Source organism: Phycodurus eques, chromosome 8 (genome assembly GCF_024500275.1).
Source record: "Phycodurus eques isolate BA_2022a chromosome 8, UOR_Pequ_1.1, whole genome shotgun sequence".
Taxonomy (NCBI): Eukaryota; Metazoa; Chordata; class Actinopteri; order Syngnathiformes; family Syngnathidae; genus Phycodurus; species Phycodurus eques.
Window position 1 is genome coordinate 11,439,675 of NC_084532.1, and position 19,990 is coordinate 11,459,664.

Consider the following 19,990-nt stretch of genomic DNA (forward strand, 5'->3'; position numbering starts at 1 on the left):
AAAAGTGCAAGCAACCGTTAACTTGTTAGGCGTCGCAATGTTGGCATAGACTTATTTTATTGTTTCACTCACCCAATTTACTGAGAGTTGGCTTCACTGAAGCTCCACGCGATGTAGGCTGAGGCTCGGAGCATGTTAGATGCTACATATCGGGAAAAACTCCTTTGCACAATATAATTCGCGATGGCCAATGTTATTGCAATGGCTCTTATTTTTTATCTTTTTTACAGATCTTGTCTTCTCTTTAACAGAGAGACAACTCCCTTTTTTCTTTTTTATAAATGTTGGCTACTAGACTTTACACCGATTTTATTGGCCTTATCGGTATCGGCCAATAATTAGCATTTTATTTTGATTGGCTTTAATGTCATAATTCGCCGATCTGATCAATGACGTCATTGATCGGCTCCACAAAATACATTTACTCCGCGTCGCGTGCACAGTATATCTGAATCTAAAAGCTAGTTTATTTTTAGCCTTCTCACGTGTCTTTTGACATAGTACTGTAAATAACTGACAGCCCATAAAGTTATTTAAAAAAAAAAAACATGTCGGCGGTGTGGGACAGACAGCACGTAAGGCCTAGATCAGACTATAAGACAAATTTGGTCTTTCACGATTGCACCATGTCAGACTACTGCAATAAAATCTTTGCATCCCGTCTTTGGTGATCACTGGGCTTACACTTGTTAAGATGGCGATGACATCGCGACGTGTGTATTATAAGAACAAAATGGGGGAAAACGTGTTGTTGTGATCACTGGTGCTCGGAAAAGGACTAATTTTAGGCTTGCTTGAGGTATGTTCACGTACTTTTAATACGATACGGCTCGCAAGCAGGCAACAAAACGTTCTGTAGCCTAGCAAGCTAGTGCTAGCACTAACGGTTGTTAACATAAACATGCCAGCGTTATGTCGACTCATGCAATAAAGTTTCGGTGTGTGTGAAGTAATTTAATTACAATAAAGTAATTCAATTACAGTAAGTTAGCACCCATTATTTCTGTCATGTTGTAATGTTTGTTTGACCTGACTGTATATACCTGCATACCTATATCTGTATATATCATATATATATGAGCAGTATATACAGAAAATTTGTCTATTTAAAATAATTTAAATAGACACATTGCGCCATCTTGTGATCGGAGTGGTGATCGGTTATTGGTTTTCTAAATTCGCTGATCGGCCCCAAAAATCCTGAGCTGCAAAGCCTAGTAAATATGATCTGTAAAAAAAATCAGCAGTCTCTGGCCCCATCTTGTGCCTCTAATTTGATATACAGTATAAGAAACCACCACAACTGACGAAACATGACCGTGTAGATGGAAGGCTTGACTTATGAGGTCTCAATCATTTGTTGCCCACCCGCAGGCACACTCATTGCGGGCATACGCCCGCTGTCTCACAAAAAATAAAATTCAAATCGATAATATTTTGTGTTATAGTAACTTTCCATCACTAATAAGGTGATCTTCTGGGGTAACAGGTAAGCACAAGGCCAAGGGGGTGTGCCTGCTACTACTACTACGACAAAATTCCTGTTTCAACAAATATGACAAAAAGTTATTTTTAATTGCAAACTTCCCTTTAAAGTGCAACTTCTGATCACACGTTAGTCTTCACTATAATTGCGAATTACATGTACTAAATGACTACAGTCATGTTGAAAAGAAGATGAAAAAAACTCCACCCATCACCATTAAGCGTTGCTGAAAAAAACACAGGTGCCACTAAGATATGGACTGAGAGCTCCATCTTTTAGATAATTGTACATTTGTGCCATTTAAATTGCTGAGACCATAAATGAAAGAATGGAAATGGCTCAAAAAGAAGCAGGAACACATAATAATCACACAATTACCAAATTATTATTTGTATTTGCCAACCATGCTAAAACATGCATTTTACATTGAATTTTATATTACATTTATGGGTATTTCTCCAGTAGATTCCAGAGATGAAACTATATACATACACATATACATATAGATCCATCCATCCGTTTTGCGTACCGCTCATACTCACTAGGTTCGCGGGCGTGCTGGAGCCTATCCCAGCTATCTTCGGATGAGAGGCGGGGTACACCCTGAACTTGGTCGTCAGCCAATCGCAGGGGCACATATAAACAAACAACCATTCACACTTGCATTCACACCTACGTACAATTTAAGAGTCTTCAATTAACCTACCGTGCATGTTTTTGGGATGTGGGAAGAAACCGGAGTACCCGGAGAAAACCCATGCAGGCACGTTAGCACATGCAAACTCCAGAGGCCAGATTTGAACCAGGGTCCTCAGAACTGTGACGCAGATGTGCTAACCAGTTGTCCACCGTGCCGCCTATATATGTACATACTATTAAAAATTATCGTAATTTCTACTGTGTAATGCACATTTCCCCCCCCAAAAAAATTGTCAAAAGTCAATAGTGCGCATTATACATAGGGGAATATGAAAAAGACTTTCACATTTTATAAATGTATGCCACCATCTAGAGGTTATGAAAAAGCTGCACACTTTCATTGCCTGGGTAATCAAACATATGACCACAACTGTGGGTTTTCTCATTTACTAAACAAAAGTAGGGCTGTGAATTGTAAAATAAGAGCAAGTAAATAAAAATAAAGTATTACGTGTTAGACCAGAATTTTATCAAAGATACCAAGTATTCTGTGACATTACATATTCCTAAAAAATATTCATTTAGTCCAAAGTCTCGGTCAGACTGCAAAAATTATTTTTGCTGTCCTATTCATTTGAGTGTTTTAGTTTTTAAAAACAGTGATGGGATGTTATGACAACTATGGATAGACATTTGACTCGTTTCATTGATCAACTACGAAGGAAAGTAACAATTAATGAATAGGTAATGCTGCCCTGAGGACTTGCTGTAGATGTAGCATAGATATAGTGTCAGTTGGTGTCATGATGGTCTTCTTTAGACCACAACTTACAGAGGTTGTGCCATCTTGATTTTGCCTGAAATGCTTCAAGACACAACTAATCAACAATCTATTTTACACACACGACAGAATGATCAATTAATCGATTACCACATTCATCCCAAATATCAATCCTTGTGATAGTGATAGATGACCCCTGCTCCAGTGCGTTCCACTAACAAGTGTGTGTGTGTTCACTGTGATGGGTAAAATGCAGAGAACAAATTTCGTGTCCAGGCATGCATGGTCATGACACTAAAGGTGATTCTTCTTCTTCTTGAAATGAAAAGGTAAAATCTGATTTAAAAAAAATAAATGCCTTTTAGAAGCCCATATTATAATTTTTTAAATGTAACAGGAGCATAATTTTATAATTGGCCAATAACGTAATAAAAGTCTTGAACCTGTAACGTAACTTTTAACCAATAATGTAGGCGCTTATTATGTTATTGGCTGATTAATACGTTATTGTCCTAGTAAAAAAAATAATAATAATAATAAAAAAACATAAAAATGTAATCACTGAGCCCATAACGTAGTAATATATTAATATCAATGTATTTAACTTTTTATTTTTGGATGTAACTGTGAAAATGCATACTCTCTCATTCTCTGCCTGTCTCTCTCGCTCTCCCTCTCTCCATGTATTTGTCTATGCTACCCTTGGGTCAAATTCTTACGAACTTTAATTTTGACTATCATAGCTATGCAGATGATACACAGTTATATCGAGCAGTGTCTCCAGATGACTATAGTTCAATTGAGGTGTTGTGTCACTGTCTAAAACCGATTAAAAACTGGATGAGCCAAAATCTTCTTCAATTAAACCACAACAAAACTGAGATAATTGTTTTTGGCAATAGAGAAAAGACAATTGCTGTTAGTAAATACCTGGAGTCACTCTCTTTAAAAACCAAAGACCAAGTCCGAAACGTTTGTGTACTGATAGATTCCGACATGACTTTCAACAGTCATATCAAATCAACAACTAAAACTGCTTTCTACCATCTGAAGAACATATCCAGAGTGAAGACTTGCATGTGCCAAGCAGATCAGGGGAAGCTCATCAATGCTTTTATCACAAGTAGACTTGACTATTGTAATGGTCTTCTGACTGGACTCCCCAAAAAGAGCATTAAACAGATGCGGCTCATTCAGAATGCTGCAGCAGAGGTCAGCGCATATTACTCCAATTCTAAAGTCTTTAGACTGGCTCCCAGTCAGCTTTAGAATAGATTTGAAAGTTCTGCTACTGGTCTATAAATCACTAAATGGTTTAGGCCCTGAACACATGAAATAAATGCTAATGGAATATAAACCCAGTAGGGCTCTGAGATCGACAGACTGGTAAAATGGTGGAGCAGAGTCCAAAGCAAGCATGGTGAAGCAGCGTTTAGCTATTACGCTGCACACAAATGGAATAACTTGCCAACAGAAGTGACGTCAGCCCCAAGTGTGAATGTTTTTAAGTTCAGGTTAAAAACGCTTTTTCTCGTGCTTTTTATAGCATTTCCACTTTTAAATGATATTTGTTGCACTGTACACATTTAATTTTTTGTTTTTGTTTTATATGTTTATAAGTTGTTTTTCTTTGTTTTTAAATGCTTTTTATCATGCAAAGCACATTGAGTTACCTTGTGTATGAAATGTGCTATATAACTAAATTTGCTTTGCTTTGCTATTTAACTTGATGGTAATCAGGAGCTCTAGTTATTGTATCTATGCTGCTCCTTTGCCATTTAAACTATATCCAAAAGTAGTGGATGTTACAGGTTCAAGACCTATTATGTTATTGGCCAGTTATTATGCTATGGGCCGTTATTTCATTATGGGAAAGTAATAGCAACCCATAACGTAATGACGGCCCATAACGTAATATATTTGCCCCTTTTAAAATGTAATAGGCCCATTACGTAATTAAATTTTACGCTATGGGCTTAGTTATTAAATTTGCAAAAAAATATATATTTATTTTATTTTTGTTTTTTTACCAGGCCATTAACGTAATAACGAGCCAATAACAAGAAGTTATTACGTTACTGGGCACAAGTTATTACGCTATAGGTTCAGGACTTTTATTACGTTATTGGTCAGTTATTACATTACTGAAAGAGCAAATATATTGCATTCTGGGCTGTTATGAAGTTATGGGCTGTTAGCTTATTACGTTATGGGCTTCTAAATGAGTCAATGTCAAGTGTTGTATACACTACTAGTACAGCAACATTGTGGCTATATCTTGTTTCTTAGAATACAAGTTATATCAATGCTTACGAATAATGCTGATACAACTTTAAAAATGACATTGGAAAATTAATTCAATTTACAGTTTACATTTGATGAAATGTATTAGGAATTCCGGCGACACGGTGACCGACTGGTTAGAGTGTCTGCCTCACAGTTCTGAGGACCGGGGTTCAATCCCCGGTCCCGCCTGTGTGGAGTTTGCATGTTCTCCCCGTGCCTGCGTGGGTTTTCTCCGGGCACTCCGGTTTCCTCCCGCATCCCAAAAAAATGCATGGTAGGTTAATTGACAACTCTAAATTGCCCATAGGTGTGAATGTGAGTGCGAATGGTTGTTTGTTTGTATGTGCGCTGTGATTGGCTGGCAACCAGTTCAGGGTGTACCCCGCCTCCTGCCTGATGATGGCTGGGATAGGCTCCAGCACGCCCGCGACCCTAGTAAGGAGAAGCGGCTCAGAAATTGGATGGATGGATGGATATTAGGAATTCCACATCACTGCTTATTTAGTCTGACATAGACTTTAATATATCAACAGTTTGTTTTCAACTCATAATGACAATTGCTCTTTGTGCCAAAATATGAAATTGTGGGGACTAGGGAAAAGTCTGCAATTACAGTTAATTATCATTAGAGAGGTTGAAACCAACAATAATCTGACTTTTTTTCTGAAATATTTCACTAAAGAATATTAAGGTATATTTTGGAAGGTGACATATTTCAGAACAGAAATATAGCTGAAATAGCACTTCATATTTTGACATGAGGAGGCAGGGTTCGAGTGGTAAAACAAATCAATTAGCCAGGATCTGTCATTCTGCTGGGGAAAAAAACATCGTGGTTCATAATCAAGAATACGGTCTCTAGTGGGAGAAGCAAAGCAAGAAAATAACAACAGTTATGTTGTAAAAAGCCTCTTCAGCCACATCAAACTAGATTAGAAGACAGAAAAAAGAAAATCTGGAAAGCAAAGTAGATACATGACAGGAGAGCTGACAAGGTTAGTCCGAAATATAGTGAGGAAGTAACAAATCAGTGTGATCAGAAATCAGCAGATGGAAAGGGGATCTGGTAACCATGGCGATTTCCTGCAGATTGCACAGGGGAAAGGAAGACAGTCACTTACTTTTACTGAAGCAACAATGAAACATGAGGCACTCCCCTCCCACACCAAGCCCTCAACCCTAAACTGTTTCCACTTGCCACTGAAATAGCAAGAGAGTTATTTCTCCATATATCAACACAAAAATGCCACCACATTATCGAATAATAAAAATAACTTTCCAGAGTATGAATTAAACTGATTTAAAATTATAGAATAATCTAGAGTAATAAAAAAGAACCATTGGACCATAATAACTCAATAAAATTTGTGGTATTTAGCAAGTGACACCAAACAGTGTTATTAGCATTGAGCATCACAAATGTCTGTACGAGTGCTGCTCTTGCCATTTCAAAATAGCATGCACAGTTCATTTCTATTTATCTTTAGATTTATCTTGGATTTTATGTTGTCTGATCAAGCAAATATTAGAGCCAAATGAGAGAGTGACTCAGTGGTAGGTGAAGTGAAAATGTACGGAGGCAAACGTTTCCTTGGCTGGAAGATAATGTCGTCAATGAGGGTACGCCGTGACAAAAACAAATCATGAAGCCAAAATAATGAAATGGTGGAAACATGCTGCAAAGGCCACTTACACATAAACGAAAAATCCCCAAATTGTGTGTGTGATCATTCAAATTTTCAATTCAAAAGTCTCTTACATAGAGTCAGCCACAAAGCCAAAAACAACATTACGACATTGTGCAGACCAAAGGTTCAGTGGATAAAGCTTTTGAGGGACTGTTGGTTCTACAGTAGAAATGAGGACACTGTCTGCAGGCCTGCCGTTGATCAGCTTAATGGGGATTTAATATGTTGTCTTGTAAATCAACTTCTCAAGTCTTGTATCCCAGCAAATCCTGGGGACCCTAAGCCTCTGAGCCACTGTAATGTTTTAATCACAAATCTCGATATTTGGCATGTGATTTGCCTTGTCTGCAAACAGCAGAGAACTGTATGCTACTAGATCCCTTTTATGCCAATTTAGTAGTATGTTTTACTTGCTTGAAATGTACTTAAATGTGGCAAATAATACTTTGTGACTGTCTTTTGCTAATCTGACACAAAATGTTTAAAAAAGGCAGTTGAACCTCTAAAATCAAACACTATTCCATTGAGGGTGCTTTTTTAGTGTTTTAACATATTATTAACAGAGGTTATAAAAGTTAGACTTGACTTCCATGACAATTATAAATGTAAAAAGTGGGATGAGTTAGGGCAGCGATTCTGGAAGTGTGCAAGTGTACCACGAGTGGTATGCGGGCTCTCGATAGTTGTACATGAAAGACTCACCATATTACCACCACCATTTAAAACATGCAATACATCCACCCATCCATCTTCTTTACCGCTTCTCCTCACAAGGGTCGCGGGTTGCTGGAGCCTATCCCAGCTATCTTCGGGTGGGAGGCGGGGTACAGCCTGAACCGGTCGCCAGCCAATCGCAGGGCACATTGAAACAAACAACCATTCGCACTCACATTCACACAGGCAATTTAGAGTCTTCAAACAACCTACCACGCATGTTTTTGGGATGCGGGAGGAAACCGGAGTGCCCGGAGAAAACCCACCCAGGCACGGGGAGAACATGCAAACTCTACACAGGTGGGGCTGGAATTTGAACCCCGGTCCCCAGAACTGTGAGGCAGATCTGCTAACCAGTTGTTCACTGTACCGGCACATGAAATACAATCAAACATATTAAAATAAAGTTTATAGTTATGCACGTGTGCGGTTTAAACTTTTTTAATCCAGTACAGTATTTCTTTTACTTTACTTTTAAAGTATAATACATTTTTGAGTTCAGCTATATTGAACCTTTAAGCACAGTACAATATATTTGCATTTATTTTTTTAAGAACTGTTTTTCAACATTTAATTAAGCACAGTTTTTACTAGACTTTTATGTGCAATACATTTTAACTGAATCATTATTTAAGTACAGTATTTTAAATGTTCCTATGTTTAAGCAGTGTTAATGTGCATAATGTTGCAGTGGATTACAATAATAAATATAATGTTTAAGAATAAAACATCAGCCTTGTACTTGATAACCAGTTAGGCGTAGGTACTGTATCTTAATGTTGGTCATTATGGAGGTACTTTGAGAGATGAGTATTTTTTCAGGTGGTACTTGGTGGAAAAAGTTTGAGAATCACTGCGTGAGGGTAAAGTTTATCAGGTTTGTATTATATGATTTTTTAAAAAAAATATTTGTCAGCTACTGTATTTTGCTTTTATATTTAAATATTAACAGCAGTTAACTTACATTTGTATGAAAGTTCTGACAGTTAAAATTGTTACTATTGCCAGTAAAGTTAATAAATATTTCATGATGTCCGAACTTAGAGGTTACACTCCAATGTGTTTTAGAAGTCATTAGTAAATGCTTGAGAAAGGCATGGAACATGGGCTGTTCAAAACACATTTTAATTTTTCTTGTGAAGGAATTCTCTTCCGTTGTGATGAAACATCTGCAATGCTAGCATTCACACTAATTGCTTTGGGGCTGCCTTTGTTTAGAGTTGATTTCACTTTTAAAACATCTCAATTTCGCCACAATTGTTACATCTGTTGGCAAAATATGTTTTACCAGTCACAATCTTAGCAGTTGAATTTGCGAGATTGCATAGCTGTATACATGCAAATCCAAATGTGAGTGTTTGTGTGTGTGTGTGTGTACATAAGGAAACGGAGGATTGGTTTGAGGAGAGTAACAAAACGATTCACATTTCACAAAACACGAGTTGGACTGAAGTAGGTAAAGTCGGGCTTGTGCAGACGAGTTGGGAGTTGTCACACTGGGATAACACTAAACACTTACCAGGACAGTTGCGATAGGACACATTCTTTGTTCTTGCTCCTATTCTGGTTGGGCATGGACCTTTGAGAGGCAAAAACATGGCGCTACAGACAAGCACAGACTGAAACTGCTGAGAATGAAAAGTTTCCTTTTATGTCATTTAAACTTTGCCACTAAATATAGTATTTCATTAGAGGGGTATATTTCCCCACATTAGAGCAGTCTTGACTGCATCCTTGAACCAAGAAAGAGCCATAAGTCAACAGTGGGCGGTGGAGAGTGCACCTTAAGGCAAATCCCTCTGTTCAAGCCTAAGGTGGCACAGTAAGACATGATCAACATGTAATAATGAGGCAAGCGAAAAATACATGTTTAGGGGAAAACATACAGGATTTGAACAGCTAGAACCGAACACTCTTTATTGATTACTCTTTTTAACAATAGGGCTCCTCAAGCCTTGAAGAGGTTGACCTTTAAGTGGTCAAGACATTCCCCACCGAATGATCTTCACCAGTGCAATGTGAATCCACACTAATGGGCATCTTAGACAGGTATACTAATACAAATGAACAAAGTATAAAGAAATATTTTACTGTCATCCATTTCTATAGTTGTTTTATCCAAAACTGAATGTTGGGATGAATGAAGTGTCACCAAATATCATCTTCCCATCATTTACACTCTAATTATTCCAGTTCCACCTGATTAGCGAGTCTGGCAATTCATGTAAATCTATGTCGTTAATCAGGTTGTAAAGGTTACTTAGGGGAATATTCTTCACAAATTGCAAATGAACATGGCAGCTCAAAGGACAAAAGGGGATTTTTAATGCAAAGGGCAATCTGAATTTTGTTTGGGAGCTGAATGGCAATGAATATTTATCTACTAGGGAGAAGACAAAATGCTGACAATAGCTCCTCATAGGAAATATTCCTGACTTATGAGTGCAGCTGTTCTGTTTTCTTACATAATGAAACATCTGTTAGCATGCCTCCACACCTGTTTTATTGACGTATATTAAGCCATCAAGGTGAGCTGCGCTTTTGCCTTACTGACTTCTCCATGTTACAGTAATGAAACACTCGCTTGCCATTATGGAGAGCCACCATGACTTATTCCCCCCACACCCCACACCCCACACCCCAACCCCAATTTTGCTAACTCATAACCTGGCTTGTCGAACTGCTGAAAACATGGTGAGCACATAAATAATAAAGGCAAGTACAGAGGAGAACCAAAAATGTTTTACAGGTCATATATCAAGAAAAGTTCATGGCATGACACAGATAGAAGAGACAGAGGAAAAGGGCGCTGAAAGGTGCTGCACACACAGAGTGTGGACAATACGGACAAGGTTGGAGCAGGACATGGGACGGTGATGTGTCAAGATGCTGAGAAAGAAACTGAGGACAAGAGCACTGTGGTGATAGGGAGGGGCAGAGACTGACTTTTCAGTAATGAACGTGGGGTGAGAGCAAGCTTATACTTACTGTAGGGCACACACTCATACTGGACCTCCAGATACTTGTATGTCCCCGGACAAGGGTCTGGGAAGACGTCTGAACCCGTGATCACGATACACTGGGTCCGATTGTTGCATCTGTGAAGAAAAATATAATTAAGCAACAGCTAGTTGTGCATCTTAAATGATAATTAAAATATAATTAAAAACCAATACTGTCATATTTGACAAAGTATTTTCAAATTCTATTCATGATATTGTCAAAATGTTTTCTTATGCTGTTCTTTGAAAGGTGCCGTATTGTACCAAACCAACTTTTTCGAGTATTTGGGTGCTGTGGTGCCTCAGTAAATATCTGAAATATGAATTAAAATATTCCACATATTGCTGAAATCCAGACATTTTTCTGCTCAGAGGCCTGAAATCAGGTCATTTGAATTTCTCAAGCTTATCTACGTCACTAGCTAAGATCTCCACCTACCTCTCTGCTCCCAAGCCAGCGCTGTCAACATAAACACGTGTGCTCTGACAAGTAGGTCTTCTTTACGGAGGCAACTAATCAGAGGAAAGGGGGTGGTCTTAGCCAAATGTGGACAGAGCGAATACAAAACTGGGTCAAACAGAAGTAGCTTGTCTGAGGGACCTTTTCTCGACACACGTACAACCCCAATTCAAATGAAGTTGGGACATTAAAAACAGAATGCAAGGATTTGAAAATCATGTTCAACCTATATTTAATTGAATACACTACAAAGACAATATATTTAATGTTCAAACAGATAAACCTGATTCTTTTTAGCAAATTATCATTAACTTAGAATTTTATGGCTGCAACACATTCTAAAAAAGCTGGGACAGGGTCATGTTTACCACTGTGTTACATCACCTTTTCTTTTCACAACATTCAATGAACGTTTGGGAAGTGTGGAAACTAATTGTTGAAGCTTTTTAGGTGAAATTATTTCCCATTCTTGCTTGATGTACAGCTTCAGCTGTTCAACAGTCCGGGGTCTCCATCGTCGTATTTTACGCTTCATAATGCGCCACACATTTTCAATGGGAGACAGGTCTGGACTGCAGGGAGGCCAGTCTAGTACCCGCACTCTTTTACTACGAAGCCACGCTGTTGTAACACGTGCAGAATGTGGTTTGGCATTGTTTTGCTGAAATAAGCAGGGGCGTCCATGAAAAAGACGTTGGTTGGATGGCATGTTTTTCTCCAAAACCTAAATGTACCTTTCAGCATTAATGGTGCCTTCACAGATGTGTAAATTACCCATGCCATTGGCACTAACACCCACACCATCACAGAAGCTGGCTTTTGAACTTTGCGTCCATAACAGTACGGATGGTTCTTTTCCTCTTTGGCCCGGAGGACACGACATCCATAATTTCCAAAAACAATTTGAAATGTGGACTCGTCGGACCACAGAACACTTTTCCACTTTGCATCAGTCCATCTTAGATGAGCTCCGGCCCAGAGAAGCCAGTGGCGTTTCTGGGTGTTGTTGAAAAATGGCTTTTGCTTTGCATAGTAGAGTTTCAAGTTGCACTTACGGATGTAGTGCTAAACTGTATTTACTGACATTGGTTTTCTGAAGTGTTCCTGAGACCATGTGGTGATATCCTTTACACATTGATGTCGGTTTTTGATGCAGTGCTGCCTGAGATATTGAAGGTCACGGGCATTCAATGTTGGTTTTCAGCCTTTTCAGCCTTGCCGCTTACATGCAGTGATTTCTCCAGATTCTGAACCTTTTGATGATGATATGGACCGTAGATGATGAAAACCCTAAATTCCTTGCAATTGTACGTTGAGGAACATTGTCCTTAAACTGTTTGACGATTTTCTCACGCACTTATTCACAGGGAGGTGAACCTCGCCTCATCTTTGCTTGTGAATGACTGAGCAATTCAGGGAAGCTCCTCTTATACCCAATCATGGCACCCACCTGTTCCCAATTAGCCTGTTCACCTCTGGGATGTTCCAAACAGGTGTTTAATGAGCATTCCTCAACTTTCTCAGTCTTTTTTACCACCTGTCCCAGCTTTTCTGGAACGTGTTGCAGCCATAAAATTCTAAGTTAATAAATATTTGCTAAAAACTGATAAAATTATATCAGTTTGAACATTAAATATATTGTCTTTGTAGTGTATTCCATTAAATATAGGTTGAACATGATTTGCAAATCATTGTATTCTGTTTTTATTTATGTTTAACACAACGTTCCAACTTCATTGGAATTGGGGTTGTGTGACAATACCAAGGTGTTTTTTTTTTTTCAAATGGAATTGACACTTTTATACTTGTATTAATCCATGTTAGATAGTCACTCTATGGAGGCCTAATTAGCCAAAATATGGGACATAAAAATTAAATGACCTGGATAAGAGAATATTCACAGGCATGTTAGAAGTTAGTAACTGACTCACTTTGTAGAATATTACTTGAGTAAATGTCAAAGTATCTGGCATTTTCTGTACTCACTGTAGTATCAAAAGTATTTTTTCTGATTTATTTATTATTTTATTTAGTATAGCAGTAGAGTAGTAGTTGTATTTATTTAGTTAACTCAAGTGATAAATAGGAGTTAAAGATCTGCATGTTGGCTAATGAGATAAGTTAGCCTGGCCATTGCTTGGACACAAAATGTTGTGTCTCTAGAGTGCCTGCCCACACGTGTCAAGTGTGAAATTAAACAAAAAATAAATCTTTTGTTGTGTCTGTGAGAAAGCTGATCTGAATCTTAACTGTCCCCACATCAACTTTCATGACTTGGCAACAAGCCTGGGAGAATTCCACCATTTCCAAGCAGTGGCCAGATACAGATGCATTACCGTGCAAGCAGAGTTGAAGCGTTAGCACAGATTAGCATCGGCTAACAGTGTTATAAGTGTTAGCTTCTGATAACCGGCACATACTTGAATGTTCAGCGGAGGTGTCGACGTAGTGGGTGGCTGGGCGGTATTGGTGTTTAGGGATGTGTGTGCCATATGCAATATCCAAACACTCATAGACAAGTGTAATTCCGCCACTTGGTGAACAAGTGCTGCCTTCCAAGTGAAAATGTCTGGCTTTCCCTGCACTTTTCCAGGCAGCCTTTTTCTTCAGACTCTGGGCTGTTTCAGAACAAGTAACTGCAAGCCGAGTCGCAACGCAATAGTTTTGCAAGGCAAGAGTGACTGAGAGAGAAATGCCCCTCCTAAGAACAAGTAACTTAAAGTGTTACAAGTGGACGTTGAATGTGCTGTATTCATTCATCATTTTGGTATTTTAACTGAAAAATGTCAGAGACCCTGAAAGACATTTTGGGGAAAAAGGTAGGTAGGTACAAATTATAAACTGGACTGGTTGCCAGTCAATTACATGGTGATTGCAAATGTGACATTGAGTGGGACATGATCCCACACCAAATGAAAAAAAAAATGTCAGCAATGTACACTGCACTCCACTAGCAATGACATTTAGCCTTAGTGTACTTTTCAAAAATTCCTGGTATGCACATTTCCACCTTTTTGTCGAGGGTGAAATAACTATAATTGCATCAATACCCTAAGCAAGTCATCTTCGGTACCGAGGGGATGCAAAATTATATTGACAAAGTGGACATTCCAGCTCAATAATTGTGTTCTGCTGATTTAGCAGGGACAGAGATCAAAATTTTCCTCTCACACACATCATTGAAAAGTCTATTATAGTTTGCCTTGTACTGTACTTTCCTCCCTTTTTTTCCGAGCTGCTGTAGTCATCGTTGCTCTGTGTATAAATGTTATTAATATAATATTGGAGAGTATATTGGAAGAGAGGTGAGTTGGTCACATTCAAGACACTGAACAAATGGGAGAAGAAAAAAGTTTTGGCTTTACATTGAATGCAACTGGAGGCGGCACGGTGAACGACTGGTTAGAGCGTCCGCCTCACAGTTCTGAGGACCGGGGTTCAATCCCCAGCCCTGCCTGTCTGGAGTTTGCATTTTCTCCCCGTGCCTGCGTGGGTTTTCTCCGGGCACTCCGGTTTCCTCCCACATCCCAAAAACATGCATGGTAGGTTAATTGACAACTCTAAAATTGCCTGTAGGTGTGAATGTGAGTGCGAATGTTTGTTTGTTTCTATTTGCCCTGTGATTGGCTGGCAACCAGTTCAGGGTGTACCCCACCTCCTGCCCGATGATAGGTGGGATAGGCTCCAGCACCCCCGCGACCCAAGTGAGGAGAAGCGGCTCAGAAAATGGATGGATGTGTGTGTATATATATATACACACACACACACACACACATATATACACACATAATATATATACACACATAAAATGGTAACACGAATGAGCCTTTACGGCGTTCCAAAAGCATGAGTTAAACAATAGGACCTAAGCAGGAGGGGCGGGGGTGGTTGTTGGGGGGGGGGGACGACGACAACAATTTCTCAATCCTTGTGAAACAATGTTGACGTAAATGTTGATAGTTTTCTGATATTGGCCTCATTTTGGAGCTGTGGAGCTAGGCATCCTGATCTATGGGAGTGAGAGACTTTACTCGTCTCATCTGTGAAACCTCGGGCTTCTCCTGAGACCAATTGAATAAGGATTAATGACTTCTTGTATGCATAGTCCTAGGCATCCATTTGAGATCGCACATGTAATTGAAATTCTTCGCATAAAAAGTTCAGTGTTTGAGCCTGCCAGGGCACGGGTCTCAGAGTGCACTCTGATTAAATACATGTACAATATGATTTCTGTGACACTCCTTTCATCGTCTGAGGCTATATACTAATTAATCGTGAATAAAGAAAAGAAGGAAAGGCAGTGTTATTTATTTTGAATCATTCTTTTTTTCTTAAGTAAAAGAATATAATTGTTTAATAAGGGTAAAGCCAAAAGAAAGAAAAAAAGGTGTATGGGTGGTAATGATGATTTTAGCCAGTGTCTACTGTATGTAGTTATTTGCATTTATAGTTTCAGTTTTAATATTGTTTAGGTTCCGTTTACACTATGTTCCCAGCAGCTACAGCAGTCCCGTTTCAGCCAACCTTCGACAAAACTGGATGGTCGTGAGATAACGTGGGGTAAAAGGATGGGCAAACGTGGCAGGCAGTGATTGCCTTGGATGCCCGTCGGGATGTTTAAATTGTCAAAACATTTGCGACAGCAGTCATGATAACGATGAGAAAACTAGTCAGCCATAATAAAAAGGGGGGCACAAAACTAGAGCTGACTGTGTATCCAAACTTGAGAGCAGTGTGTATTGGGACAGGAAGAATATTGCTGGCGTTGGGGGGAATCCTCACATCTCTGAAAACATCACTTTTCAGGAAAGTGGAAGAGATGATGAGCTATTAACATTGCATCGTCAAAGAGACACATTTTAAATACTTTAGATTTGTAAATCCTTTGTAAAAATAACAGCCCCACATGGAGACTAATCAAGACTATCGATTTGTGAGAAAATTAGAGATTGTCCAAATTTGGACCCAGGAGGTTTCGGCCCGACACCAGTGATATGTATTGCCCGGATTATCAGAGAAAGGCAATTCAAGCGCACTATGGAGTGTGGCAGGCTCTTTTTAATTTTTTCGTATAAGAGATGAATTTGTGAAATATTAGTTGTTGAGAGAAAACTAATATTATCAAACATTTGTTGAGTGGCATTAAGTGCCAAGGGGTGCTTCTGCCGACTCAGGTGCAAGGCACGACAGGGGAGCTTCATTCGACTCTGTCAGGCCACAAATGTGCTCTAAAGCTGCCTTGCGTCCACGTTTCATCCGTAGAACGTCTTGATGGAAAATGGGACACGTGAGAGGTCCCCATCAGAACGTGATGGGCCGGGAGGGAACGTACTGATATCCGTGGCTGAAGCGTAGTGTGTCTTTGAGCCTCCAAGAAAAAAATGGCCAAAATCCTACGGTGCACTATGTTTCGGGTAAAAAGGGCACCGGAAACAAAGTGAAAATGTAGCCTAAAGGCTTCTTTATACTCGCGCGGGCGCTGACTGCGCTGACGTCACTGCGGCTATCCCGCACGCAGTTTGCATTTATACTCGAGCACAACCCACGTGCGCAGTTTTGAAAATGTACTGCAGTTCACCTTCAAGTCGGTCGGGGGTGTCGCTACGGCTGGTATTGGCTAGGACACCACAGGATGGAGATTCCTCTGCATTTTTTGGCCATTTCCGGTTTTCCGGTTTTTACTTTCCTTTCCGTAACAGGGAACAAAGCCAACAATGGCGACCCTGGAACAGTCTCTGCTAGAACAAATGGACCTAGATGACCAGATGATACGTTTAATTATGCTGCAAAATCGATCAAGAAGGCGGCGGCGTAGATGGTATGTCGAGCCAAAGGGCACGCTGAGTATGTCATCACAGCATGTGACTAAAACGGACCAAACACGAGAGATCATCGCCGCGACATTCTACGCGCAGCAACAATTTTTGGCGTGTGCGCATCAAGTGACGGAGAGGGGCCCAGCGGGTCAATTCGTCGGTCACGTGATGCAATGCGGGGGTTGTCGGCCGCCGTATAAAGAGGCCTTTAGTTACTAGCTCTTTAAATCCCAAGCAAACTTTTACTCTTTTACTCTATCTTGTGTATCTCTGCTGACCAAGAATGTGATGAGACACTAAAAAGATGCAACTGAGACCACTCCTGATACAACATGTCTACTTGCAATTTACGCTTTTCCACTGCCATCTTAAAAGCCTGACAGAGGAATAATTGGACAGAGATGTAATGGCCTAAATCTAACTGTTAAGGAAGGGTGTGCGTGTGTGCGCTCATTTGTAGCGGGGGGTGGGGTTGGGGGGGTTGTCTTTTGTCTCAAGGTAGAGTTGTTAAGGCTCTTTCACACCGGTCGCATCTAGCGCCTTCCAGTCTTTGGCTCAATCCGGCGCTGTGACGTAAGACGAGCGTTGTGTGCTATTGTTCCATGCTGTTGTTCCCGCCCTTGTATATTTTTTGTTGTATGATTTAGCAATGTCACGATGGTTTATTGTGAGGCATTTGGTTGTACAAATGGTTCAGGCTGTGGCAAGAGTTTTTTTGGCTTTCTAAGTGAAAATGGAATACGTGACCAGTGGATGGGTGAAGTCAATCGACAGAGGAAGAAACGTGGTCAGCTATGGGTGCCTAGCAAGCATTCCAAACTGTGCTGATCACTTTGAATGTCTTCACTCAGCAGAAAGCATTGGATACAGAGGCAGAGGCTGAAACCAGCTGCGGTGCCAACTATTTTTCCTACGGCCATCGGGACCTCAACCGCCAGAAAGAGAACTAAATCTCACAGCCACCATGGTGCAGTGGCGCAGAAAAGAGGTGATGATTTCCTTGAATATATATATATACCTCAAGGAATATACCGATTTCCTTGAATATACGACTCTATTATGGTTATTATGCATTGGGCAGTAGGAAAAAAAGACACACGCAATACTGTCGTCTGCACTTATGTGACATGCTAACAGAGACGGCAAAGACTTTCTGTGTGGCGTGTTATAAAAGCTATTCGAGCAAGGGGCAGAAAATGTATTGTAATACTGCATACTATGTAAAAGCTTGTCACGTGTCACTGAAAAATATATGAATAGATCATACGTATAGTCGTGCTAAATATCATTGGCGCCACTATTTCTAGCCATGACTGTATAAAAAGACATGCTTTTGACATATCGTCACATCGACCCAGTGGCCACTCTTTTTCTGTTGTACAGCTGCTACTTGGCTGCCCGTCGTCGTCACTGTCAGGTTCCGACCTGCTGATCGCCTCAATCATGTACGTACAGGTTTGACGGTGTCAAGTACAGTTAGGCGCTCCTGTACGTCAAAATCCTCCTCCTCACATTCCAACACGTTGCTCGCCATTGCATATAGAGTGTAGCGCACGTGTTTGTCAACTGCAACGTCACTTCCGGTAGTCCTTGCAGTGGATAGAGTAACCACACCCCGGTGTCTTGCGCTTCGGGTATGTTCGGGGAGTGCTCAACACACGTAATAAAAAAAAAAAGAATTTTTAGCTAAACTATAGTGATGTGTATGTATTACATATATAAATAATGCAAATCTGAATTTCAATTGACCCCATAACATGTTAGTTCTTTGACCTCTAGTCAAGGGGGAGTGAATTATGAACCCTTCCAAATATTAGTTTGCACAAAACCTTCAGGCCTCTGCTAGAATTTAAAAAGGCCAGGGAAAGACTATTAGAATATCTGAAGTTTATTTGGCACTCTCACTTGTGGCAGTTGTGTGCAGACTCCCATCATGAGTTTGACTGTGACTGATTAGTTCTGAACACAGCCACATCTTCACATAATGCGTGGATCAGACTACAAGACACATTTGGTCTTTCATGATTGCACTATGTCAGACTACTGCAATAAAATCTTGCATTCCGATACCACCGCATCCCGTTTTTTACGCTCACTGAGCTTCATCTTGTCAACTCAAACGTGACCGGATACACTCGTTACCATGGTGACGACAACAATAATGGATCGCGCCGTGTGTTTATAAGAACAAAATGGGGAAAAACATGTAATGTAATTACAGTAAGTTAGCACCCATTATTTCTGTCATGTTGTAATTTTGGTTTGACCTGACTGATTAGAATACATGATCTGACGAGAGCAGTGATTTCCAACCTTTATGGAGCCAAGGCACATATTTTGCAATTGAAAAATCTCACATCAAACCAACAAACAAAAATGTCACAAAAAGTGGACACATTAATTACTGTATGTACTTCTTGCCATCTAATAGAAGACTATTCATTTGTTCTGTCTGTCACTATGCCTCACTGGCACAAACAGATGAACAAGGATACATTATTTATTGTAAATATATTTTTTGAGCAATTAAGTTCACAAGTATATACAGTAAATGAACAAGTCATTTAAATAGACATTGCTCCATCCTCGTGATCGGATCGGTGATCGGTTATCGTTTTTTTAAACTCGCTCATCAGCCCCAAAAATCCTGATCGTGTAAAGCCGAGTATTCACAGCCTTTGCTCAATACTTTGTTGATGCACCCTTGGCAGTAATAAAAGCCTCAAGTCTTTTTGAATATGATGCCACAAGCTTGCCACACCTATCTGGGGGAAGTTTCGCCCATTCCTCTCACCTCACGTCTCAAGCTTCCTCAGGTTTGGATGGGGAGCGTCGGTGCACAGCCATTTTCAGATCTCTCCAGAGATGTTCGATCGGATTCAAGTCTGGGCTGTTGCTGTGCCACTCAAGAACATTCACAGAGCTGTCCTGAAGCCATTCCTTTATGCTTAGGGTCGTTGTCCAGTTGGAAAGTAAACCTTTGCCCCAGTCTGAGGACCTGAGCACTCTGGAGCAGGTTTTCATCCAGGATGTCTCTGCACATTGCTGCATTCATCTTTCCCTCAATCCTGACTCGTCTCCCAGTTCCGACCGCTGAAATACATACCCACAGCATGAT

At 40.0% G+C, this 19,990-nt stretch overlaps 1 protein-coding gene across 26 annotated transcripts in view; it reads right to left on the reverse strand.

The window, feature by feature from the left end:
• The window catches only part of adgrl2a (adhesion G protein-coupled receptor L2a), a 144,981-nt gene that overhangs the window by 57,022 nt on the left and 67,969 nt on the right, over positions 1-19,990 (reverse strand). For 19 of the 26 annotated variants that reach the window (XM_061682895.1, XM_061682915.1, XM_061682918.1 and 16 more), the window contains exons 4-5: positions 10,583-10,692; positions 9,114-9,173 (exon numbers count right to left, since the gene is read on the reverse strand). In XM_061682895.1, coding sequence (XP_061538879.1) covers positions 9,114-9,173; positions 10,583-10,692 — 170 coding nt within the window. The remainder of the gene's footprint in view (positions 1-9,113; positions 9,174-10,582; positions 10,693-19,990) is intronic. The other 7 variants (XM_061682909.1, XM_061682914.1, XM_061682920.1 and 4 more) reach the window with 1 other exon arrangement.